The sequence below is a fragment of the Hakea prostrata genome, chromosome 7 (genome assembly GCF_041222555.1).
Source record: "Hakea prostrata isolate BN-2017 chromosome 7, UWA_Hpros_2, whole genome shotgun sequence".
Classification (NCBI taxonomy): domain Eukaryota; kingdom Viridiplantae; phylum Streptophyta; class Magnoliopsida; order Proteales; family Proteaceae; genus Hakea; species Hakea prostrata.
In genome coordinates this window covers 12,116,091-12,143,715 of record NC_142606.1, presented here as the reverse complement: position 1 = coordinate 12,143,715, position 27,625 = coordinate 12,116,091, and the positions used below count along the sequence as shown (strand labels likewise).

The following is a 27,625-nucleotide window of genomic DNA, read 5'->3' as shown; positions in this document are numbered from 1 at the left end:
AAAGCCGAAATGGCGAAATCTCGCCAATATTTCAGTGAGATTTCACCCAAATATCGGCAGATTTCGACCCCTCATTTCGGAGGTATTTTTGGTCATTTTGGGCTTAAATTTGCTATCTACCCTAATTTGATGACAATATTTAGTAAATTTGAATTAAATCCTATAAATTCTTCCATATAAATACTCCTTCATAGTTACATTTAACATGTTACCTCCTGAGGCCTAGATCATTCGGACATAATTGGAAAGCTGACCCATTGACCTTAAAGATTTTATTATAGAATCCATTCATAATTTAAAATGTTTCCATAAATTTTTTCATATATATACTTTTGCCTAACCACATTTGGCACGTTGCCTTTTAAGCCTGAATTACTATGATATAATTGATAAGATTGCTTATTACTTTTGAAGATTTTGCTACAAAATGTTTGCATAATTTGAATTATTTCCATCAATTATTCTATATGTAGATTCTCCATCCTAACCACATTTGGCACGTTGCCTTCAGTCTTGAATCATTAGGATATAATTGGTAAGATTGTCCATTGACCTTGGAGATTTGCTATAGAATCTCCAAATAAATCACCAAATATAACAAGAAATCGATATTTTGCAGATATATTTGTCGATTCGGTGATATATAGCAAACTTGAAGCACATAGAAAAAAGGAACTTTCAACTAATTTAACATGATCATATTCCAAGGGCAAACCCTAATGTCTATGGAATTTTGAAAACTAATAGAACAAAATTTGAACTCAATCCCCCTAATTCTTGTTGATCATAGCTAAAAAATGGTAGTCACTTGTGTAAGATCTTGAGGGGTTTATCTTTGAAGTTGACAATAATAACGTACAAACTAGAAAGCCTGAGAGGTTTATGTTATTTTTCCTTTGTTATTGATGCCGTAATTATGGTAAGAAACTATGTGTTAGAAGACTTATCATACGGTTTGCTAAATATTAATTAGTTACGTTCCCACTAAGGTGGGGTTACATATGGAGACAATTAAGTATCATTCCTCACCAATAATACCGACTATCACAATTTTAATTGCCATTAAAAATTTAGAATAATTAATAAAAATAAAAAATATCAAAAGTTCTTCCTACTTTTATCACTGACTTGAATAATTAATAATCAATACTGGTTGGGTTTTGTGGACTTAATTAACACTGGTCACTTTATCTGGGCTCATATTCATTTAGATATATTAATGACATTTAGTATTGTGGGAATGGTTAAAAGTTATGGTTTTATATTATAAATAACTCATTGAGTCCCGTAGCCGTTATACACGCAATATTTGGGTTTGAGATTGTTTCTACAAATTCTTAAATGAATGATTCCAAATAGTGAAAGGCTACGTAAAATTCTAAGAAAGCAAAATGAAGGTCTACAACAATAACATTATGATTTAATTATTATAGGAACCATTTAGATCGTGGTGGATCCAACAGTCCTATCTAGTGGGTCCAATGTTTTAAAATCTTGGCTGGGAAAGTTTTTACGTTTCCATACAAATTAAGGGTCTTTTATAATGATAAATGGCGTTACATCTTTACTTACATGATTCATGTCATCAAATAGTATTCATATCCCAATTACATATTAAGAGTTTCCAGTATGGATTTAAGTTGATTGAATGTCATTAATGTTACTAATGATGCGTCAAAAAACTGTTTAGTTTTCAGATTTCTACAAAACAGATGTCAGATATGGGCCGATCGCACGGTCGGGTAGCCACCTCCGAAGGTTAAGTTAGCAGAACACCATAGAACTCTAGCTTGATGCAAAACTTTGATTGAATGAATTAATGGGGGGAAACGATTCAGACACTGTGTGCAACCCTTTAGTTTATATGGGGTATACCTATTATTCTCAACCATTGGATCTGTTGGTGCTTCTTGCTGGTGGCCATACGATTGTAGGCAGGGGCAAAACCAGGATTGATCATGGGGGGCCAAATATACGTGGTTCAATGCGGACCCACTGTTGGTCCCATCTCATAATCTTTTATTATATTTTGACGTGAGGTTCACATTAAAAATTTAGGTAAATTAATAAGCGGACTAAAATATAGATAACACAATTATAAAAAATATATTAAAATAAAATAGGGACAAAAATTGTGGGAGAAAAAACTTTAAAAAATAGGGAAAGAAAATGGGCAAAAATAAATTGTAGGAGAAAATTATTAGGAAAAAAAATAGATTTGAAGTCTCTTAACTAAATATGGGATAAACACTTAATTTATCATAAATTAATTAAAAAAAATCAATGATTATGATTAGATATAATAATATTAATGACAAAAATTTAAAAATCCAACTAATAAAACTTAAAATTTAAATTGCTATTAGTAGGATTTGAAACTTTATGAAAAAGTTTAGGGATTCAAAAATAAAATTAAATAAGCACGAAATAAAAAATAGCACGAAATAAAATAAAATTAGGGATTCAAAAAGAAAAAACAACGAAATAAAAAAAATGTATAAAAGTTATGTTTTATGAAAAGAATACTAGAAAAATCATGAGTGTGAGAAAGAGAGGGGAATAATTTGAGAGGTAGAGAATGAATACCTGATAACCACGGAGAAGATTTAGGAAAATTCAAATGTTTGCTAACTACTCCAATATTTTGTGAGACATGTGAGAAAAAATAAGAATAAAAGAGGAGATTCACAAGAGAATAAATATGAATGAAAATATGAGAGAATATATAGGGAGAAATTCATGGATCTGAGTTAGTTTTAATTAAAATTTAACCTTTTATTCCTAAAAATTAAGGGTTTAATGATAACCATGAGATAATGATTAAAAATGACATTTGTACTCGTCATCTTTATTTTAAAATTTTAGAGGGGCCAAATAGTGTTATTTTACACGTAAAGTGAGAGAAATAAGGAAAATTAATATGGATGTTAAATTTTCAAAAAATCTAGGGGGCCATGGCCCCCTCCGATCCCAATGTTGTAGCCTTTGTATCCAGAATTTAAAGGGAATACGTTTATTTCCATAACTGGCGGGTTCTTTCTTTTCTACGTTGGTTAGTGGTTTATCCTTCGAACCAACTCCACCAGTCGAACCAACTCCACCAGGGTTATTGACCCGATTGTGATCGAAACCAATTAGATGTTATTTTATTCTCATCATGAAGATACCCTTAGCTTCAAGAGAGTCTTTGGTGTTCTTTTTGAATCCATCTCTATCTCTAGGTCTTAATGTGATCTCAAAGCTATCTCAAGTTTGTGTTGAGTAGTTTTTTCTTCTGTTGGGTTTTGACTCCGTTTATCTACTCAAAACATGATATCTCAGATTAGTTCTACTTCCTTGAAGGTGTTGTAGTCATTTAAGGTATTATATGTTTTGGTTCACACATGCTTATTCAAAAGAACCAAGGTCACTTCAAATGCAACTTTAGAAATCAAATTTTGTTTTCAATAATAGTTTGAAAATTAGATTTTTCTTTTGGGTAAAATTTAGAATTAGAAGACAAAGACATTGATAGGTCTATTCACGAAGACCAATTATAGGAGATAGCGTATAATATTATACGTAATTAGCTTATAATCATCTTATTAAATAAAAGGAGAACACGTGTTACCAACCAATAACTAATTTTAAAAAGATATTTATGCTTTTGACTAAGAAATTACAGTCAGCTATTCCTTCAGTTTTACGACTTCAAGGCTTTTTGGGCGGTACCGTTGACTCATTAATTACAATAAAGTAAAAGAAAAAAACAAAATTTTAATAAATTGTCCAAACTAACCCAAAATCCACCTGGTCTTTTTGGAATTTTGATTCGAACCAAATGTGGTCTGACCGGACCAACCTTTTGCACAACCAGAATGATTGAAATAGAGGTGTTGAGCAATCATGGAATGATTTCAATTCGGACCATACTGGTCGATCATATGATTGCTTAATATATAAAGTCTCTAAAATCAATCCATACCATATCAACTCATTTTATATATATATATATATATATATATTTTCCTTCAAATATTTTATGTATTGAATTCTCACTAGGGTTAGCTTCTCCATGAATCAAGGGTACCTTTTAATTTTGCTAAAATTATTGAAGAGCATTTAAAAAAACATATATGCTAGATCTTATAAAGAAACCTGGATATAGATTCTTTTTCTTGAATCCACGGTTCATTATAGCTGACTTAGAAACGTTGCCTTGATTTTAAGTGGATTTGAACCATTGACTTTATAGTTTTTTGTCAACTGAGCTAACCCTTTTGAATAATTCGAAGAAAACCAAAATCCTCCAAGCTCCAGCTATAGCTTGTTGGTGTTCTCAAATTTATACGAACTAAGTAGAACTAAAAACAATGACCTTATTTAAATATTTAATGATATCTAGAGATTGAATTTATAATTATTATTTAAGTAATATAAGCAATATTTCCTTCTAAACATGTTTTATTTTATAAGGTATTATATTTTATTTGAAATTTACTAAAAAATTATTATTTTATTTGAATTTATATTTATATTTAAATTTATAATAAAATAGAAAACATGTATATTAGACATGGGAACGACTCATAATCCAGCCTAATTTGGGTTTGACATTTCTGAACCGGTTTAATTCGAATCAACCCAAGAACCCAAAGCGCGTGATTTGCGCGTGCTTTATATCCTGTGCAAAATTATAGACGGTATAGTAGCCACGCAACACCCCTCCCTTACGGGACCTGACGGAAAGATAGGTTATCCAGGTGTGCGTAGTACATACCCCTGTGTATTCCAGTAGTAACCACAAGAAATAAAATAAGAATTTCAGTGAGGAAAGAGAAACTTCCCTCCTCCGTCCTTGACATCACATGCTTGCTTTCCTTTTATAGTGTCTCTCTCGTCTCTCATCCATTACCCATTTGCCCGTTCATCTTCTTTCATCTTTTTATCTCCCTGAAAGTCTCTGACTCTGCTTTCAGGTTAAAATGGAATCTCTGGCTTGCCCTATCAAACTTCAAGCAAGTTTCAGAACAGCCCATTTCGATTTTTTTAATTCCTTTTGTGGTAAATCTTTATCTGTCTAGTTTTTGGTTCATTTTTTCTTCTTCTTTCATTCCGTCTTCCTCTGGTCTTTATAGAATAAATAGAGACACGGTTTCTACCTTGCTTCAATGGTGGGGTTCCAGGTTTTGTTTTCTCTCTAGCATTCCTTTCTTGATTCTGTATCTTTTCTCATTTATTTTATTCTATATCACTTGCTCCCTCTCATTTTCTTATTCCTTTTCACGCCCTGTATGCATGTTCTTCGGGTTGTCTGGTCTGGATTGGATCGCAAGGATCTCTTGTTCTCTTTCTATAATCAGTAGTGAGAGACTAGTGCAGACAGGGAGAAAAAGGAGAGGGTGGTTGTGGGTTCGTTTCACTTTCTGAGCCTTTTCCTCGTTTCTGAACTTTGTTTGATTCTTGAGATAGCGAGGAAGAAGGAGGAGGTGAGATTTATAAACCGGCGTTTCTGTTCTGGGCCCCTGCCAGTGTCCTCTTGTCTGTCGATTCGGATCGGTTTGGGTGCCCAGTCTAGCAGGTTCTTGTTCTGTTTTTTTTATAGCCTATGCTTCGATAGATGGGTCTTAATTCATTTGGGCGAAAATTTGTGTCTCTCTAGGGATTTCATCCTCTCGATTTCAGTTTTCAGTTTGTTCCATTTGATTTTAGGGTCTCTGTGTGCTTTATTTTGCCTGGCTTGATCCTATTGAGGAGGTTTCTGTTCATTGGCTCATTGAGTCCAGTGATTATTCATCATATTGAGGAGGAAACCTTTTGTTGTTCCTGCTGTTTGCTTTGATCTTGGTAATTCTGAATTGGGCTCGATCGAAACGGATTTTCAGGCAGATCTTATTATCTTCAGACATGGCGGGAATTGACGTTTCAAAATATTCTCACAGCCCCGTACACAAGGCTGTTGTGACTGGGGATCATGCCGGTCTGAGGCGGATACTTGCAGGTCTCCCACGGCTCGGCAACCCAACCGAGATTCGCACTGAGGCTGCATCGATTGCAGAAGAAGGGAAGGCAGATGCTATCTCTGCAGTGATTGATCGCCGTGATGTCCCTAACAGAGAAACTCCTCTGCACTTGGCTGTCAAACTTGCCGACGAGACTGCAACTGAGATGTTGATGGTTGCGGGAGCAGACTGGAGCTTGCAGAATGAACAGGGCTGGAGTGCTCTCCAAGAAGCAATTTGTAACAGAGAAGAGAAGATAGCCATGATAATAGTTAGGCAGTATCAGCCGTTGGCGTGGGCAAAATGGTGTCGTAGACTTCCTCGCCTGATAGGTACCATGAAGAGGATGAGGGATTTCTACATGGAGATAACATTCCATTTTGAGAGCTCTGTGATCCCCTTCATATCAAGGATTGCGCCTTCTGACACTTACAAGATTTGGAAGAGGGGTGCAAATTTGAGGGCAGATATGACTTTGGCTGGTTTTGATGGTTTAAGGATTCAGAGGTCAGATCAGAGTATTCTATTCCTTGGAGAAGGCTCTGAGGACGGGAAGGTCTCTCCTGGTACTCTATGTATGGTTTCACATAAGGACAAAGAAATTATGAATGCTTTGGATGGTGCTGGATCTCAAGCCACTGAAGCTGAGGTTCAGCAGGAAGTGGCTGCAATGTCTCAAACTAACATTTTCAGGCCTGGGATTGATGTGACTCAGGCAGTGCTGCTACCACAGTTAACTTGGAGAAGACAGGAAAGGACAGAAACTGTTGGGTCTTGGAAGGCTAACGTGTATGATATGCACAATGTAGTGGTAAGTGTAAAGTCCAGGCGGGTCCCTGGTGCTATGACAGATGATGAATTCTTCTCGGCTTGCAATGAGAATGACACTGAGAGTGAGGGGTATGATGATCTCTTGACGGAGGATGAAAGGAGACAATTGGAAATTGCACTTAAAATGGAGTCAGAATTGGGAACTGAGGATAACAATACTGATGGGATCATTGGTCATCGACATAGCTGCTATGATCCCCGGGAACTCCCAATTGAAGAGTTACATAGTTCTATCAGTGGTAGTGATTCTAAACAAGAAAAGAAAGGATGGTTTGGTGGCTGGAGAAAGAGGGATTCAAAACATGACGGACCAAAAAAGATGGCTCCACCTAGAAGTTCACTTTGTGTTGATGAAAAAGTAAGTGATCTGCTTGGGGATTCCCCATCTAGATTTCACAGCAGACAAGGCAGACGCTCTATGGAGATTTCTGTGAGAGGGGATGAACTCCGGAAGGGAAGGGACACAAAGAAGTCTTCTGTGAGTTCTGACAGTGGAAGTCGACGGAAGGAGAGCATCCGTGAAAGCGAATACAAGAAAGGATTAAGGCCTACTTTGTGGCTTTCTCCTACTTTCCCTCTCCGAACTGATGAACTTTTGCCTCTGCTTGACATTCTTGCAAACAAGGTTAAAGCTATTCGTCGTTTGAGAGAACTACTTACAACAAAGCTTCCACCAGGAACATTTCCAGTTAAGGTGCTGGCATTCTTAACCAACTCTCAGTATAACTCTTTTACTTTACTAGTATTTTGTCTTGCTGTGACTGCTTTGTTTGGTTTTTGTTGAATAATTTTAATTTATATTGTTTAGAAGGACCATTTCTTTTCTTTTTTTTCTTAAAAAAATTTGAAAGTTCCTTGGGTGCTTGTTTCGTGTTTTAGTCTGCTCAACATGATTAATTTCTATTGTACTGGAACAAACATTTACTTATTATTTATTTCTGGAAGTTTGAGAGCTTCAAAAGGATAAGATCAATCTGTTAGCAAGATTACCTGTCTTATTATGTATTTGATTTCAGGATGGTTAAAAATAGCTCTCGTCATATTAAATTTCTGTTTTTTATATGAAAAATCTATAGATTAGAGAACTCTCAACAAAACATGATTCTGGTCTAATGTTTCTCAAGGAATTAAATTTGATCAGCTAGATAAAAGTCACAACAATGGGGTGTTGTAAAGAAAGGGTGATGCTATAACAAAATCCAAGCTTTGGGAATTCGGATGCCATTATGTTCATGCATATCTTGTTTGGATTTGGTTTGAGCATAGGAATCAGTATTATATGGTTTAAGAGATGGTATTTGTTGTTTTTCCAGCTCTTATTTATTTATTTTTTTAATTTTTTGGTTTAGAGTTTCCTGAGTTGCAGCAAGTGGAATATCTTTCTATCAGAACAGATGGAAAATAAGAAAAAGTTGGTTGGCTTGAGAAGGGTTTTGTTGTTGGAATGTGAACTGCTTTTATAATATGGGTTTCCTAACCTAATTTGTGCCTCAATGTGTGTGGAGAACTATTTTCTATGGAGTCTGCATGATTTCAGCTGGAAATAATCCAAATGATGATAAATTCCTTCAAACTTTTCATGGTAAGGAAAGAATAGAGTTCAATGGAAAAGAATTTTATGCATCTACAGGCTTATATTAGGATCTATACCAATGGGGACAACCAAATACAGTAATGTATCATGGGTGCTTCCTAAGTCTTAAGTCTGAGATATCTTGAAGTCTTTAGGAGGAGTGCTATGCCTAGTCTTGATAGAGTTTGATTACTGTAAATAGTATGCTAGGGTACTATTCACAAGTCTAGGGTTGGCAAGGATAATGCTTATTGGACATGGTTGGCTAGTCTCTCACTTGATAAATAACTCTAGAACTCATTACGGTTGGCCATTTTGTTCAAATTGATGTTAGCAAAATATACTTGAAATTGTGGAAATTCCTCCTTCTCTTCTTCTTCTTCTTTTGTGCTTTGTGGTGGGGGGGGGGGTAAATGGTCAAAATGAGCGGAAAATGACCCAAGTTTTGCTCAAACATTGCATTTTGGATGACTCAAAGAGAAAAACTTTGATCAAAATATGCTGATTCTGGATTTGCCTCCTCTTTCATGTTGAAATTTGTGGTAGTTTTTATGTATGATATCCCTTGGCAGGCCGACCCACAATGCTTGAAGTTTCTGCATTCCAAGTTATGTCGATTGATTGATACAATTTTCAGGTGGGGGTGAGAGCTACCTAGGATTTTTAAGGAACCTTGATAAGGGAGACAAGTTACAATGTCAATCCATTCTCCTTTTGATGCAGCATATAGTAAGAAATACCTGAACAAGGGGGTTGTGATAGTTTAGCAAGCAACATGGTGGTAATTCGTTCTCTGAGCACCTGTGAGTTTGTATAAGGCATACAAACTTACAGTAGAGAAATGGATATACCCTCCTCGTTTGCTTTGAAGTTGGCAATAGCTTTTAGTAGGAAGCTGAGTGCCTATAATTAAGACTTGTGCTGATTATTCTCAGTTAGCTGTGGATCTAGGGAGGATGCCAGTCCCTACACCTTTAGAGTATTTCGAGTATTTAGCTTCATCTTTGTTTTGGTAATCTCTCACCCTTATTTGTGGAGGCGTTGCCAAGGCATCAAGGGTCTTTGTTAGGTCCTGGGCAACAACATGCCTTGTTGATTCTTACAAATTTAGATTCTACATTAGTATATATAATTTTCTTTGCTACACTACATGTTTACATATACTGCACACTGGGGCACTTAGGTGGATACCTTGGTTGCCTGGTTGCAGTAACAACTATGTTCCCACTAGGAGGCTATATATATATTTTTTGGTACAAGTATAAATTACTTTGTGTTTTATTATGTTTAAAAGTTGCTTTGGTCCATGGGGGTTGAATTTCAGTTCAACATAAATGCCTTTTTTCTTTTCATGTTTCAAAGTTGAGCCTTGTCACTTTTAACGTTGCCATAGGCTCATAGATTTTAAAAAGGATAGTGTTTTGTAATGTTGAAGTTGGCTAATGGGCCTCTGTAACCAATTCTAATTTTTTCTCTTCTACTGTTGATAAAAACAAACCCTGGGCTCATTCTTACACCCAATTTTAATAATCAATGTTGGATCTGCTGTTCTTCTCTCTTCCTGCTGGAAGACCTTGTTTTCAATCGAGATCCTTGTGTTGATCAAGGGTAGGTGGTGTATGATCCTTCCAACCAGTTGGCACTGAGAAGTCTGGGTGTTCTTATTCCTACTCTTCTTCAGTCTTCCCTTCATGAATCAAGTAATTATTTTTAATTTCAATAATTCCAAAATTGATCTGTGATTTCATATGCTAGTGTTTCTGAGATGAAGTACAACTAGAGAACTCTGGCTATCAATTCACAAAACTCTACTTGATTGTGACTTTTACTTTCTCCCTAATCTGGATTTTGTCGCTGAAAAATAATTCTGTTTTGGTACTGTTTTGATTCTTCAGTTACATTACTTCATTAAATCATTAGGCATTGCTTCTCCGCTTATTCATTTAAGCAAAAACTGATATTTATTTCATATTTACATCCAAGTTTCTTATTTTCAGTATCTCTTTCCTATTTAAGTCTTTGGACAAAAAGAAAAGGTTTTGCTGCATTAGTCTTTCTATTCCAGTCTCCAGAGCTAGAAACATCTTTTTGTAGCTGACCGTTAACATTCCTGTTTTAAATTTCTGCACATCATTTAGTCCTTTGAGTCATGATTGAAAATTTTTAATACCCTCCTACTGCCTATGTCTCAATTGAAACATTGGCAGGAAGACACCATCTTCAGCTTTGTGATGCAGATAAATTGTGGAGTCCTAGGAAATAAGCCCCCTATAATAAGAAAACAGATTATGGGTGAGCCCCCTTACATCATATTTATATAAATTAAATTGAAGTCCCAACCAAACTATGAACTGAAAAATATGACTCCTATCATGATTAGGAGTACTTACAATTTTGCTGAAATTGTATATACAAATAAATAAGCTACTGGTAACCACTCCCGACCTGGTACCCACATTTAGGTCCATTACACAGGAAAAACACATGGAAGCAAAGGCTTGACGCATGCATAACTCAACCCAAGGTTACAAGTCCTCTAGGTGACTCATCTGCATAGTACCTACCTGAAAAAAGAGCATATGACTCTGGTTTTAAGACCAGTAATCATCCATAATACATACATATTTTCTAGTTCTGGGTTTGTTTTTGTGGTGATTTTTACAATTTATCTACTATATGATTTCCACTGTATTGTTTTTTATTTATATTTTTTCAAAATAAAATCTCTCTCTAAAGGTTTATGGAGTGTTCTTTTATTTTTCTCCCCCGAATTGGTTGCAGATGCTTGAGTTCTACATGTAGATTAGTATACTTTGTCATAATTAGTCATGTTTCATTAGGTTTGCATGTTCTGTTTTACATTCGTAGGATTGTGGCCATGGCTGGGCAACCAGACAAACTGTTGAGTAGGGCAAGCTTTAGTTGTTTCACCAACACTGCTGTATGCTGTTTTGAGTTCCTTTCACACTTAAAAGTTATCATATTCAACGGGTGTAAGGTTCGGCTTGTTTTCATGTAATTCCTGTGCGAAGGAATACCCTTCACATGGCTTTTACCCGGAAACAGATGGAGCCTTTTGTGAATTGCCTGTTCTCAAGATTAGGGTCGGCCATAGGTGACATTCTTTACAATGCTTAGGGGCCTTAGTGGGTTAACTTTTAAAAGTTTGGCACCCAATGATTTGGTTGATTCCCCACCCTCCTTTCTCTCTTTCTCTTGTAAATGCCAATGCACAAACTTGGTTTAACTCATATAGTGACAACGTTTCTAACATCCACCTCTTCAAGAAGAGGAACCCTGTGACTTTAAGATTGACATGAAGAGTTCTTCAAAAGTATCATTGTCAAAATCTCATCCCTCTTAGCTACTGACAATAATTGGTGGATATAGTTTTCTTGTTTCTTTTTGAGGTTTGATATGTCATTTGTTTTCAGCGTGGATTGTTGATTCATTTCTTAGAATATATTCTCATTGCTTCTGTTCTCTTTATTAAACTTTCTAGCGTACATGAATACATCAAGAAAGTAAACTTTCTTGACATGGTGATATGTTGTGTTATTAATTTGTACTCAAATTCATGCTTTTTTTTTTTGTTTGGAGATAATAATCTTTAGTTCATTTCTAGGTTGCTATTCCAGTGGTACCTACAATCAGAGTGCTGGTTACTTTTACAAAATTTGAAGAGTTGCAACCATTGGATGAGTTCAGCACTCCCCCCTCAAGCCCTCGTGCTGCAGGACGAGAGACCTCTTCGGCAATGCAGTCTTCAAATTCATCATGGTTCAACTGGATAAAAACACCATACCACCGTCAGAGCCCTTCCATTAATTCAGGTCCAAGCAATCGGGTAGAAGATATTCAAGACCCATTTGCGCTACCGGTAGATTATAATTGGGTAAGTGTTGAAGCAAAGAAAAAGAAAATGCTGGAGAAGAAGGCCAAATCCAAGAAGGGAAGAGGTCAAAACCAATGAAGTTGAATGAAACAATGGGAATGAGATCCACTAACAGTGAGTTTTTGATTTGGTTTGCCCTGCATGATGGAGATGCACAGGACTCATGAAATGTGAAGGAAAATCTGTCTTACTGATTCACTCCACGGATGCTGCACATGAGAACCACAACAGGTTATGTGCTCAAGCAGGATCTAACAACTCAGATTGTTCTGAAATAGGCAAATTCAGAAGAGAAATGGAAAGAGAACAAACAATGTTGGAAGTTCAGTTCACAACACAAGAAGTCTTGTAACAAACATATATACATTTACTTGGCATCATTGGTACATTATGCAGATTGTACATCGATTTGATTACTTCATTTGCTCTGAAACTTGTGACTTGCAAAAGCATTTTTAGTCCTACACCCTACATTTTGGTTTATTATTGTTAAGCATGTATTATTATTTTTCATTTTTGACATTTTCTTCTTCTTTTTCCCATGGAATTCATCTTTATGACTCTTTCTTTCCTTGGTCTGGCACGCTGTGTTTGACTGGAATCAACAGAGGAATTCAACTTAACAACCATATTTTGTAAGGAGAGTGAGAGAAAAGAAGAGAAAGTCTCACAGGTTTCGGATTTGTCTCGACCCTAATGGCCCAGTTGTCATCTGTGCGTTGGAGGTAAGCTAAGAATCCAAAACAGAATTCTTTCTGGATAGGGTTTTCCTTCTCTTTTGGTTTACGTGTTCGAATTTTCGCCCATGAAAAGTCTGTTAAGATTCCATCCCATCTCGTGAACTTCGTAAGGCTGCCAACCTCGAGCCCCAAATCGCCAAGGATTCTTAAGGTTCGGTTTGGTTTTTTCCTTGTTAATAAATAAATTAATTGTATTCTCAGGACCTCGATGTGATCATTAAAACACATGCTACAGTTAAAAACTTTCTTTGTTAATTGATTAATGATCAATTAGTCAAATAATGGGCTATTATTTCATGCTTAATTAGCTGCTAATCTTATGGAACCTAGAGCTCTGTGTAAGGAGGGATGCGGAGTGGATAATCCTTCCCATGGCCAAGCAACCACGTAACATGAAACCCACTGTCTCACGCACAACCCTCGAAAAACAACTAAGATTCTGGGTTTTATCAATAAAAGGTTTCTATGTGGTTATCAATCATAAAAAATGAACCTTATGCGGTGGGTGGTACAATTTTTAAAGTATTCTATGGTTCCATACGATACTAGTCTATATATATCTCTGTTGAATTACATTAAAATACATTTAGAGCGATACAATACTCGATATAGGATGATACGTCTCTTAAAATCACCTGAATGATATAATGCTCGATACCGATACTTTAAACCTTGGGGGTGAAGACCAATTTAGGACAATTATTATCCTTTTTCTTTTAGAAATACCGATCGGCATTTCTTTTGCATCATTTGAGTGCTTTTCTACTTCATATTTTTTTCGGGGAAAAAGATCATTGGCTCGACTGAGATCTCGATCTGACGGCTCATCTTGTATCACTTAACGGATCAGCAAAATCCGCTTTTGATTGGTTAGTCTGAGTCACTAGCCAATCCTTAACTTTTGCAATTAACTTGTATATCTTATTAATGGATTTTTTTCCAATCAAAAAGAAATTAAAAATAGAGAAATGGAGCCCATAGCCCATTTGTTGGGAAATTGCAGCATGTATGAGATTGTACACTTCTCTTACCTGTTGCACCTTCAACAAACATTACATTTAGAATTCTAGGGGTTTCAGAAACACTCAACCGCTTGCATGTTGGCCACGTATAAGAAAATTCATTGCCGTCTATAGCAAACCACGCGGTTGACGTAGTACGTTGGACCTTCTCGTCTCCTGAATTTTAGGGTTCTGAGTCTTCTGACCGCTCAAACTTGTAGTTATGGACTCTTTGTTCCTTTTGCGTCTTTGTTACAGTTTGGAACAAAATTTGCCTCAGAGCAAGCTTTAAAACGAAATTCTTTTGGGTTAGGATTTAATTTTATTCGGAATCTCTCACATCTTCTTATCTGGGGAGAAGAAGAATTACTTTCATTGTAGATCAATAATCAAACCCAAAACAAACAAGAAAGGACACAAGCCCTACTCTGCATCAGCGGCTCCTAAGTTCTTCTCCCTCTCCGATTGTCGTAAAATCCGTACCTTTGTCCTTCTTAAATCATAAGATCTGTTGTAGGCTGTGACTTTTTCAATTGTTTAATTTGATTTACTGGTCGATTGGATTCGTTTGATTTCACTTGTATTTTGGGTTTTCGGATCTGTCATTGATTATTTGCGTTAGATATATCGTTTCTTTGACTATGGATTTTGGGGATGGGCAAGGTTAGGGTTTGGACTTTGGATTCGTCGCCGTTGGTTGGGAAAGAATGGCAACTGGGTACGCTGTACGCATCAGGAAAAAAAGGATAGAAACTCGTCAATCGGCACCTTCTGATGAATTTTGGTGCTGGGGTTGTGGAAGCCTCAATTTTGGTGCAGTTGGGGAATATTTTCCTTTTTTTGTTACGATCAGTTGGGGAATATTCAGGTGTATATTATTGCTAGTATTTATCTTGATCCCAGGAGATTTTATTATGGAAAAATTTAATCGTTAGATTCCTTACAGGGAATGGGCTTTAGGAAGTTTTTCTTATAATTTTTGGGTTTTCTGCCCCTTCTTAAAATTTTCCTTTTTAATGATCAGATAAGATCGATGGCTTTTTCTTTTTTTTTGATAAGTTGAAGGCTAAACAGGGGTGGTTGATGGTTTCGGGCTTATATAATATAGTATATGAATGTTTTGTAAACTTAGTTTTCTGGAATCAAGCTACCATAATCGGCACCTTTTTGGTTTTGTTTTTGCTTTTATTGGACATTATATTAAGCTGTTCCTGATTTCATTGGAATTTACTTTGTCATTTACTTCTAAACTGTGGCTTCCAAAGTAGATTGAGCCTCCTCCTTTCAAGGGTCCAGGAGGGTTTTCCCCCTCTTTCAGAAAAAAATAAAAAGAAGTTCTTCTTTTCTGGTCTTTAATTTGATCACACCATTCTTTGCTTACTTTGTAATTGGAGCAATTTGTGCATGACTATTGTCTTTGTTCCGCAGTATAAGTGCAGGTTTTAGGACTCATTGCTGATTTTGTGGATCGTGAATATTGGTTAATCCTGTAGTCCAAGGCTGTATTTTCAAGATTTGTTAGACTGGATTATTTATTACATTTATTTGGAGTTTGAGGACTTGGATTGTACAAGATTTCTTCAACAATATATCAAACTCTTTTACATGAAAAAAGCTGATTAATTTCATCAGGATTCAGAAGCTACAAGTAAGGCAGTAAGACTCAGAGTTTGTTCTCTTGGTGAGTATCCATATTATTAAATTACTGTTATGTCAAAATTTAATGTCCTTCCATTTGCAATAGATTTGCCCCCTGTTACCCATGATTTGGAATGCTTGATTGCTTTGATATATGCAAGAATCTTAATTGTTTCTCTGTTTTTATTTTGTGGTTATCACTGTTGCTCACTCTTATGTTATCACTCTGCAATAAGTTGTTTTGTATGTACTGTTGCGGATAATTGAAATCTGTTCATTTTCTGTATCATGCACATCCAGTAGGGCACTTTCTAATCTGTGTTTAGTCCTGCAGTCCCGTTTGCCTTGTTATTCCCATTGCTTATGGAAGACTGGAGAGATTGTTCTGAGAATCATATTGTGCATATTACCATGTATTGAATCGATGGAGAAGGTTATTTGACTTTATCTTTGCTGTTTTGTCGAGTGATGCTAATGGGTTCTTGTCTGAGAGAAGAGCTTTTGAGGGAGGGAGGAGGGGAAAGCAAGAATGTTATTTTCTAATAGGTCTATATTCTGCCGAATTGTGCTTCTTCTACTGAGGAAATGCCAAAATTCAGTTTATTTTGAGATGTTTCGTATCATATCTCATCGTTTATGCTTGATTTCTTGCTTCCTGTTTACTGTCCCTGCTTCTCCTTGCTTGGTTACACCTCAATCCACTGGATGGCATTTTCCTGCAATGCGATGTTTTCAGTTTCTGTTACTGTTGAGGTTCCAGGCTGGAAAGGTTAGCATGAAGTAAGATGCATAGCCTTAACCCAGAAGTGTTATGTTTGTGCCAATTACCTGTTTTGCCTGTGTTTACTGAACGGATACAAAATGATGTATATGGTCATGTTGATGAGAATAGTGTTGTTTTTTTTTTGGTTTTTTATTTTTGGAAGGTTGGTATTTGGTATCATTTTGGAACTTGTTTTTCGTTAAGATAAATAAGAACAGCCCTAGATGAGAACAGACTTGAAAGTCTTATGGAATCTTGGCAAAAATATTTTTTGTCTCATTTTTGCGGTAATCTTAATGAGAATGTGCTCGTGTGTCCCAAAACTCTGGGTAAAAGTGTTATTTACTTTTTATTTTTAGAAAGCAGCTCTCTTTCTTCCTGCAATCCCAGATGTCCTCTACCAGCACCTATCTTTCAAACTTGCCTAGCAATTACGGAAGTGGATTATCATTTCAGCTGGACATAGTAATACACTGCTGTTCTTCAAACAGCTATATTCATTTAAATTTGCAACACTGAACCGCAGCCACTCTACCTAATCAATCTTGTTCCTTCTTCAGTGGAACAGAAAATCAATCGTCTTCTTTCTCTCATGTTCTTCAGATGAATCTGGTTCTGAGTTCATCTGTTTTTAGTTTTCATGCTTTCCTTATCATAGAAAGACAAAGAAAGGTCTTTCTGGGTTTGTTTGAATTGAGGAAAGAAACCCTTTTCCGATTAAACACGCTTCTCATTTCTCTCAGTAGGGTCTTGATGGAGCAATGCTTGGACAGCCAACCTGGCATGTGAGTATCCATCACTAGCCCTAGAAACTTCTGTTTCTCCTTGAGGGACTGAGATGGTGGATGGGTTCACTCCCAACTTATTTTATACATTAGTTCTATGCCGATGTCTATTTATGTCTTTTCAGTTACAAAAGTAGAATCAATTATTTTTGTAGTTACCTACAGTTTCCTATGTTTGTTAAAAAATTATTTTTATTAATGTATATATATATATATATTTATATATATATATATTTTAAATTAAATAGGCCAAAGTGAAAATAAGAATTTGATAGCAAAAATAGCATTGGTGCTTGTTAGTCCTGTTTGGAAGGGGATTTGGGTTTCATTTGCTATGTTGAAAGATGCAGCCAAATCCAGATAGGGTATTGGAAGAATGGTCTTCAAGTTGTAGGATATTTTGCTTATCTATTCATCTACTCTTGCCCCTTTGGGTAGGGGCATTGGTGGTTCTCAGTTCTGTCCTTTGCATGCAGCCCAGATCCTTACCCAGGCTTTTGCCTTGGGTTTTAATGGATTCAACAAGAATTGTGGGGCTCATATGGGTTCTGAAAAAACTATGCATTGAATCTAGCCAATTGAATTAAGAACTTGTCAGAGTGCCATTTAAAATTCTCTGGGGTGGGGGCCTTTCCTTTCAAATGACAACTAACCAAGGTCGGTGGGCAATGAAGGAACCTGCATACTGACAGCTTGAATGCGACAAAATTTTTTTTTTTTTTTTTGCGAGAACACCAGAACTCATTTAGTTTGGTAACATAGATCCGCAATATCTTGTATGGGCCATAAAACATAAAATATTTATAGGTCAAATTCAGCTGACTGAGGATCCTAATTATGTATTAGTTTTTATTTGTCGGTAATGATTTGTTCAACTTGACAAATCAGGCCTAAGGAACCTCTGTAAGATACTTTTAAGTGTTTAGGCTTGGTTTAGGCCTTTGCCTTTGCCTTTTTTGGGTTTGTGTCTGTTTTTGAGTCTTCCATACAAGTTTTTAAGACATCTGTTTATACATATTTGATGAACAAAGTTGGTCTTTGGCTTTGGTTCTCGGGTGATTCAGTTGTCCAGTTCCCTAACCCCACCTCTTCTCTTCCGATGGTTAGTACCCCACTACCCAAGGAGAGGTGAACTAGTCAGTTAGGCCCCAAGGGTAGTTGAATTAATTAGTTTTTATTTAGTCTTTGTTTGAAGTTGCAAGTCCAATAAGATTTCTAAAAGTACTGTTCACATGAATGGTAAACCTGCTTCTATTGTGAATCCTATTTCTATATCTTGCCATAATTTAAGCTTGAAAGATGTCAGCCATAGAGTTTTGAGTATAGATATAAATTGTTTTTACCAAAAAAATTATGGATTTGAGTGCTTAGAAGTCCATGATTTGATTAATTAAAAACTTTATTTTGTGAGTATTGGTTAGCTTTGAGACGGAGGGTTTTCTCCCGAGTTCTCCATCGAAGTCTTAAAGCTTCCCCAAATCCTATCCTAGTCAATAATTGAAGAATCATTCTTGTTGCTGGAATTCTGCAAGTTTAAGGGCATTTCCAAGCATTCACCCTGTTGGTGCATCACTAATCAGTTACTCGAATTATTCCCAACTTCTGTTTGTTATTTTTTTATTTTCCTATCAGCCCAGTTTCTACCTCTTAGTGTATTCAATGTCCAAGACCTAAATTGCCCTCAGACTGTTCTGCCTGAGAAACAGTCCATATTTTGGTCGAATACTCCTCTACTACTATATAAAACTTGACCCTACTTGCAGCCCCATCTCCCACTCAAATGCTAGAAAACGCTATCTCCACTCAGCCGGGCCAAATCAACCATCAGTTTACTCCCCATCTTTGGATGAGCTTTAGTCTCCACCCTAACCCTTGTAATAATACCTGACCCGAAGTTCATGCAAAAATACTTATCCTAAATCCTAGATTTTATCAGTTCTACTTTCCAGATGCCCTAACCCAAACCCTGAAGTGCTGCCATTCAATCACAGCAACGTTCTTCCATTCATTAAACATCCAACCTTAACTGGTAGAATCTTGACATTACTCTATCATCAAACCCTGGGTCTTACCATCCCTAGCTCCAGTCTTGACTTTCAAACCCAAATGCGACCTAGTTGGGCTTACTAGTCATCCCAAATCCTTGATATTGGTTACTAGTTGGTCTTCTATAAACCTAGGACTACATGAGTATTCTAGCAATGTATGTGATGGAGTGTGCTAGCAAAATCCTCTTAAGGTAACAGCTCATGTGGATGTAGTTACCTAATTATTTATGTGAATGTTGGAAATATGTCTAGTGAGAGTTACCTTACTGGAAGAAATGTAACTTGGGAAGTCATTATAATCGAGAAGACAAAATGAGTTGTCTGATTAGATATGGTAGATAAGGAAATTTATGTTTGCCCATCTGTAGATTATGTTACTCTCCAGAATCTAGAACCCTTTCGCTGTGAATGGCGCATTTGGTTATTACTGCAACAAATATACTGTTGCTTTGATCATATTGTCTACTGTGACCGGTGCACTTGGTTGTTACTGCATTTCAAATTTACTGTTGCTCTCATCCTATTGTCTACTATTTGCAGATAACTTACTGATCCATGTAATGTTTTGAATAACTTACTACAGTACCTACTAGATGACAGATATGAAAGGGAGCACGTCTTCTGATGTGGATATCTGCGCACTGCGCAAAGAATGGGATGAAGCTTTATGCCCAATTTGTATGGAGCACCCACACAATGCTGTTCTCCTTATCTGCTGCTCACATGATAAGGGCTGCAGGTCTTATGTATGTGATACCAGTTACAGGCACTCAAATTGTTTGGATCGGTTTAAAAAGCTGAAAGTTGATCCTCCAAATAACAGTGAATCCTCATCATCATTACCTGAAAATTCAGATAACTCAATACTTGGTCGGAGGCCTCGACATGCGCATGGTTCTGAAACTAGCTATGGGGGTTTGAGAATGAGGAATGGATTGGCAGATGAAGTTCATGACCAATATAGTTCAGATGAAAATAATGGAGGAACTGTAGCTGCATCACTACAAAATGTAGGAAATAGAAGTGAAGAGCCAAATGAGAATGTAGAAACCCTAGGTCATGGTATTGTAGAGATGGGTCCACCTGAGACATCAAGGGAGAGGAATGGTTGTGAAGAGGGGAATTTATCTAACTTGGGCATGAACTTGAAATGTCCCATGTGCCGAGGGGCTGTACTAGGTTGGAAAAATGTTAAGGAGGCTAGGCAGTACCTTGACCTGAAACGAAGGGGCTGCTCTCGAGAGTCCTGTTCATTCTTTGGAAACTACAGGGAGCTTAGGAGGCATGCCAGGAGGGTTCACCCTACAACACGGCCGGCGGATGTTGATCCCTCAAGACAACGAGCGTGGCGACACCTTGAGCATCAGCGAGAATATGGTGACATTGTAAGCGCCATTCGTTCAGCCATGCCAGGAGCTGTTGTTCTTGGGGATTATGTTATTGAGAATGGAGATGGACATCCTTTGGACAGGGAAAACAGCTCAAGTGAAGGTCCATGGTGGACAACATTCTTCCTATTTCAGATGTTAGCCCCAGTTGAAGAACGAAGGGGTCTAATAAGGGCTTGGAATAGGCATCGTCGCTCATCTGGATCGCTACCCAGTCGCCCATCTGGATCACTATCTAGCCGCCGTAATCTGTGGGGTGAAAGCCTCTTGGATCTGCAGGATGATGATGACTGGAATGTGGCAAGTGACACTGGTGAAGATGTTCCCGCGATACCAAGGAGGCGTAGGAGGCTTACACGATCCAGACCAAATGAAGATCAATTGTGAGAGTCGGTGCCCAGTTCTGGTAATTCTGTGGAACATGGTCACTAGCCTCTTTTAAGTGTAGGATTTTTTGATCCTGATTTCCTTTTATTAAATTTAACTGCTACTTCTGCCGGACTGTTTCCATACTGTGCAGAATTTCATGTAAAATGATGGGAGCCCATGATGATTCCACCAAGCCTGATGAAGTGTATTCAGATATCAAACAGCCTATGTTGGTTAAAAGAAGCTTCAGAAACTATTAGATTTCATGACACGACAGACTTTGTAATGACATGTTAGGCTTTTCTGTTGGGAAAAAAAAGAACAAGTTGATTGTGGATACCGATTGAGTTATTATTCCTACTATTCTCCATTATATTTATGCACCATTTCAAAAGGGTGTGAAGGCATATCACACAAACCAGCAGATTGTATTGTCATTGAAACCATGATTCTTTCGACGGTTTCATTTGAAAGATGGTCCAGCCAATTTCGGTCTTAAAACTTTTAAGAAAACTAAAGTCAATAATGAACTGATATGGACTTGAGAAGCAATGGATTGTGAGATGACTATTGTTTCCTTTTCTGGGTAAACGACCACTATTATTTATTTAAATCAACTTTGATCAATTCAGCCGGTCTTGTTTCCTACCAAAGAACTGCTCTGCCTTAGTTTTTTGACAACTTATTTACACCCTTAAGCAACCCAACAATTAGACTTGAGCACCTGATAATACATAAAGGATTTAGCGGATCTGGACTGAAACTGGCATATCTTAAAAGAGCATGTGTTGTTATATACCTGGAGTTGGGATTCATCGATGAATGCATTTTGCTCTAAAAAAGAAACTAGTTTTCTTTCACTATTTGTATTCAACGCTTCCCATCCTTTTCATTCACGCGTCATCCATTCGACAGATAAGAGTTCTGGATGAAGAGGATCTGGATCTGGTGATTAGTCTCACATCGTCAACTATTAAACTAAATAAACACAGATTCAGTATTAAACCACAATGGAGTTTCTGAAAAAATGTCTGGTTCTGTCATTCAAAACAAAGGAAACACCCCCCCAACCTCCTCGGGCTTTGTAAGACCAAGAAGAAAATGAAAATGAAAGAAAGAAACACCCTCTCCGTAGTTTTTTTTTTTTTTTTAATAAACCCTCTCTGTAGTTTACATTAACAGAAGACATTCCAGAAGTTAAATATGCATTAAAACCCTGCAGAATCTGTGGTGTGCACCCTGATGAACGCAATGATCTGGATTCTTCAAGAACCAAATCTCAAAATCTGCTGTGTTGGTGTGCTCCACTTTAACATCTTACAGAAATGGATCCTCACGCTTCCGATATTGAAATTGCAAAATTTCAAACATCTTGACTGCTTGCTTCATTGAATAACACAAATGCAAGAGTTCTTTACTCCCTCAGACTCTTCCTCTTCCAATACACTGAAAAGATTTAAACGATTTAGGGAAACAAACATAAAATTAATTAATAAAACCGTAACCAAACCACCTCTGCAGTTGAATCCATCGTGCAGAAAATTGCTAGACAGAGAAAGGAAAAGATGTACCTTGATTCATACACTTGGACTTGAGCAAGATCTTTTCCATGAGCATCAGGCCAAGTGACCTTCCTCTTGCTTCTCAGTTCTTGATTCTCCTCTACAACTGTAGTTGTCTTACTCTTGAGATTACTCTTCAGAGTAGGAGGGGCTACAATGCAAGTTCCTGATTGGGATTTGTTAGTACTACTGCTGAACATGTTCGCATGTAGAACACCCAATATTACTCTTGATATCTTGAACTTCTGGAGGATGAAACTACCATCCATGTTTTCTGTGATCCCTTCTCTATTATCTTAATCTCTGCCTATATAAGGTTCTTAGTGATAGGACTTGGGTATGTAAGGTTTTCAGCAATAGTACTTGGGTATGTAGAATTCATCCTTGAATACTAACTAATATGGAGAGGATGCTCAGGTACCTATAGATTTCCACATCCTTAAGCACCCTCTGATGCTTCTCTGCCTTATTATTCTTTGTATTTGGATTGGCATCAGAAGCTTTGGATATGAAAAAAATTAAAATAAACTGATTGTAGATGTTTGCCTAAAACAAAGAGATCAGAGCAAAAGGGAATTTCCAAATGATTACAGAAAATTTGTCTGGGGGAGTGTGTGTTCAGCTTGAGGGTTACATAAGGATGAGAAGCAAGGAAGAAGGAAACAAATGAAGGGCAATTTGTTCACGCCTACCCACCATGAGCTACTTTCTTTTGCTTTTTGGCATTGGTATTCATTATTGGTGAGGTGAATCCGGCTAAATAAAGAGACCAGGAGGATTCCCTTTTTACTTTTCTGACTTTACTCTTTGAATGTCTTATGGTGACTCAAAAGGACCAAGATATAAGGTGCAGGAGCCAGGAATTCAACATGGGATTGGCCTCTTAAATCATAGAAGTTGGAATCACAACAACTCTATGCCAGGAGTTGTCTCTCTCTGAACCCTTTTTCTGGGTACCTTGATTCAGGCAACGGTTGGTCACACTCACACAGACAGGGATTTTGATTTCTGATGCCTCACATCCTGTGCATATGCTTAGATGTGTCATATGAACAGAAAATTCATCTCACTGGCACTGTTGAAGTCTCTAGCCTAGTCAACTAAATTGTAAAAATCGCAAGCAATGAATAGTAAAAAATTTATATTCATTCATATTGTTAAAACTAAGTATTCCCCCCAGGGTTTTTCCAGAGGTTTTGGAACATCATTGAAGCTGATCTTTGCAAATTTGTTAGAGATGTGTTCAGCTCTAGAAAAGTGAGCCCTGCAATGAATGAGACTTATGTTTGTCTTGTTCCTAAGATAAAACATCCAGAAAAAGTTGAACACTTTCGCCCGATCAGTTTATGCGGAGTGGCCTTCAAAGTGATCACAAAAATTATGGCTGAGAGACTTAGGAAATTTCTAGAGCCACTGATCTCCCCATCACAGTCAGCTTTCGTCCCTTCCAGATCCATATCTGATAATGTATTATCCGCTCATGAAGCTTTCCACTTTCTCGGACAAAAGAAAGGTAAACAACGGTTCATCGGCTTGAAGCTTGATATGCGGAAAGCGTATGATCGTTTGGAATGGAAATTTATAGAGATGGTGCTCTCTCGAATGGGATTTTCTGAGCAGTGGGTGAATTTGACCATGGAGTGTATCTCAACTACATCATACCGTTTCCTGATTAATGGGTGTGTGGAAGGGTATCTCAAGCCATCGAGGGGGGTGCGACAAGGAGATCCTATTTCCCCTTTCATTTTCATTCTTTGCACCCAGCTCTATCTCGCTATTATTCGAGAGTCCGAGCATCCGGTCGATCGAGGGGATGAATCCGCATAGAGGTATGGCCCTAACTCATCTACTATTTGCTGATGATTGCCTTCTGTTCTCCAAGTTGAATCTTGATGCAATATTCAATTTGAAAGACTGTTTGGAAAATTCTGTGTCGGCGAGTGGGCGGTCGGTGTTTATCAAAATCATCTTTGATGTTTAGTGCCAATACCCATTCCCGTTTAGAGATGGTTTTCCCGTGTGCTCAAGATAAATTATAGTTCTCCCCCTTCAAAATATTTGGGCCTTCCCATAGCATTGGGAGTGACAAAGCACGTCCTTTCGGTTTATTCGGATAATCTATCCCACAAGATTCAAGGCTGGAAGGGTAGCTTTTAGTCAAGCTGGTAGGAGGTGTTGTTAAATCGAGCATTTGCTCTTCCAAACTATGTTGGATCACACTTTCTATTACCTTCTTCATTTCATAAGAAAGCTCGCCAAAAGGCTACAAATTTTTTTGGGGAGAAAGGAAGGAAAGAATAAACTTCATTGGGTAGCTGGGAGAGACTTAGCAAATCAGGAGAGGGGTTTGGGATTCGAGACTCGAAATTGCGTAACATGGCATTTTTGATGAACTGGCTTGGAAACTTTTTCGACTCCGGATTCTTCCGGTCTAGTTGATGAAGGGATTTACTATCCAAACTCGGATTTTTATCGCCGGTTGGGGGAAACCCTTCATGGGCGTGGAGAGGGATTATCCAAGCAAGGATATGCTTTTAAAGGACTTAGATGGAGGTGGGAGATGGGGTCAATATAAAGGTGTGGGAAGATCCATGGATTCCGTGGAGGGAGGAGAGTTTCTTTGGAGATCAAGCGGCCATCGTGGTGTTCAATTGAACGTGTCTCGCCGATTGATCAAGATCATAGATGTTGAGCTCGAACTACTCAACTCACTCTTTTCTCCGAGGAAAGTACAACAATTCAAGGAATTCAGCTGAGCATATTCCATCGAGATGACCGGTGTGGGGGCGCAAGATGGGCTTTTCTCTTGTAAATCCGCATATCATCTATTAAAAATCTTGAGGAGGAAGCTAGAAAACCAACCGAGCACATCTAGAAATCGAAGACAAGTTGAAGATGTTGTATGGAAAATATTTGGAGCTGCCGACACTTCCAAAGATTCAAATTTCCTATGGAGAGCATGTGCACGGGGGTAGCAACGGGTGAAGAGTCGGTTAGAAGGCGATTCAAATTGATCCTTCATGTTCATACTGTGGGTGCGGTCTGAAACTATGGATCACATTATTTTTGAGTGTCCGATTGCAAAGCAAGTATGGTTTGGTAGCTCACTTACATACATTCCACTCGAGGAAACACCATTACTACGTAATGGATCAAAAGTTGGTCTGCTGTAAAAGAGATTGGAAAGGAGGTAGCAAATCGATACTCAACCTATGTTCCTTCATTGTTTGGCACCTTTGGATTGCAAGAAATAACAGGATTTTTGGGAGAAAACAAACTACCCCAAAAGAAATTATTGAGGCAGCTCAAAAAGAACATTCTGAATTTGAGGTAATCAAGACAACAGGAGGTGAGGAAGTGCTAAATAATGCTCAACCCGATGAAAATCAACAAAAATGGGAACCTCCGCCTCAAGGTAAATTAAAGTTGAATTCGACGTGTCTTGGTGTAAAGGAAGGACAAAGGTGGTGTCGGTATGCTCGCAATCATAAAGGAGAATTTCGGTCTAACCGGTACTTGAACTCGGTGTTGGAAGGGCTATCGCCATGAGGGGATTGATATTTGCACTTTGAAGATTGTAATCATCTTCTCGTAGAGTCGATTGTAAAATACTGGTCCAATACATAAACAATGCTTCCAGCTCCCCCTCCCCTATGCTTAGCTCCTCCGGTGGAGGATATTGGGAGTTATGCTCATCTTTCCTCTCGTGCTCATTCTGTTTTTGTTCCAAGAGCGATAAACGCAGTTGCGGATGCTCTTGCAAGGAGGGCCCCGTCGATCCCGTGTACGACGGTTTGGCCTATTTCCGTTCCTTGGCTTCGGAGTTTGCTCTCCAGTTGCCTAGGCTGTTTGCGGGTTGCTTTTCTTTCGGTGGTAAAAAAAAAAAAAAGGGGGGGGGGGGGGGGGGGGGGGGGGGGGGGGGGGGGGGGGGGGGGAGGGGAGAGAAATTTTTTTTTTTTTTGGGGGTTTTGGGGGGGGGGGGGAAAAAAGGGGGGGGGCACACCACAAGGGGAGCCCGGGGCCCCCCCCCCCCACGGAAAAACAGGGGGGGGGGCCACCCCCCCCCCCCCCCCCCCTTTGGAACCTTCCCCCGGGGGGCCCCCCCACCCCCGTGTACTTCAAGTCGTACTTGGCATGTACATTCCAACTTGATACCTGTTCTCGAGCTGCAGAGGTTACCAAACACATCTAATATTTCATTTAGATACTCCATGTATACATTCCCATAAGCTCTGATGTGTTAAGATTCATTTTGTTGATGTCAAAATGACATTAAGCTTTGATAAGACTTATAACACCACTGTTGTTGTGAGTCTAATCCTGTAATTTCTCTTAATTTGAATGATTGACTAAACTAATTTTCTCTATTAAATAATACATAAAAAACTATTTTGTTGCCATGATCTCTTGATCCTCGTATTCCTCATTTTCGTAGCTCTAAACATGGAACGCAATTTCGCCGAATTTCGGCGATATTTCGCCGAAATTCGGTGATTTCGGTCCTTACCGAATCGAAACCCATGGCCGAAACGAGATTGGCAAGATATCGCCGCCTTCTCGGCGATATCTGCCAATTTATCGCCCGACTGGCGATAGTTCGGCGAAATCTGAGAAAATCTCGCCAAAATTGCTCCTCAGGTCGTCCGTCACCGCAGCAAATCCGATGTTGCCTGCAACTTCTCGTTTCCTACTTGAATATATGCAATACACCACGGTTGCCTACTTGCCCTCACCACGCTTGCCTACTTGCCAAGCCTTAGTCAATATAAAGGTGCCACCACCACCGGATGCAGCTCCGCCGCTGCCCTTTGAAGGTGAACGTGCAGGTGCAGTTATGGGAGTGCTTATTTGAGTCTACCGTCTTCCCTCCGCCACTCATAGATCCTGCTGTGTCACCGACTCACCGCCTGCATCGTCAATGATAAAATCGCCGGAGAAGAAAGGCTGAAGCATCGAACCCAGTTGCAGGATGAAGTGACGAATACTGCACATATTTGGAATTGGGAGTGAGAGTGGGTTTTTAACTTTTTTATGGGAAACCGTGAAACTTT

General features: G+C 38.1%; 2 protein-coding genes across 5 annotated transcripts; both read left to right on the top strand.

Moving 5' to 3' along the window:
- The first annotated feature begins 4,866 nt into the window (after positions 1-4,866).
- Positions 4,867-12,852, top strand: LOC149009813 (uncharacterized). The gene is made up of 2 exons (XM_089162014.1): positions 4,867-7,506; positions 12,011-12,852. The coding sequence occupies exons 1-2, from the start codon at positions 5,887-5,889 to the stop codon at positions 12,356-12,358; spliced, it is 1,968 nt and encodes a 655-aa protein (XP_089018140.1). The 5' UTR covers positions 4,867-5,886; the 3' UTR covers positions 12,359-12,852.
- Positions 12,853-14,054: 1,202 nt separating this feature from the next.
- LOC149009812 (uncharacterized) lies at positions 14,055-21,349 on the top strand. Of its 4 annotated transcripts, XM_089161514.1 has the most exons (4): positions 14,056-14,491; positions 15,450-15,702; positions 19,839-21,049; positions 21,164-21,349. In XM_089161514.1, the coding sequence occupies exon 3, from the start codon at positions 19,849-19,851 to the stop codon at positions 21,028-21,030; it is 1,182 nt and encodes a 393-aa protein (XP_089017640.1). In that variant the 5' UTR covers positions 14,056-14,491; positions 15,450-15,702; positions 19,839-19,848; the 3' UTR covers positions 21,031-21,049; positions 21,164-21,349. The 4 variants fall into 4 exon arrangements, with proteins under 4 accessions (XP_089017641.1, XP_089017638.1, XP_089017640.1 ...); XM_089161515.1 differs by having other exon boundaries at positions 14,055-15,702; positions 19,796-21,049; XM_089161511.1 differs by having other exon boundaries at positions 14,056-15,702.
- Positions 21,350-27,625: the final 6,276 nt, after the last annotated feature.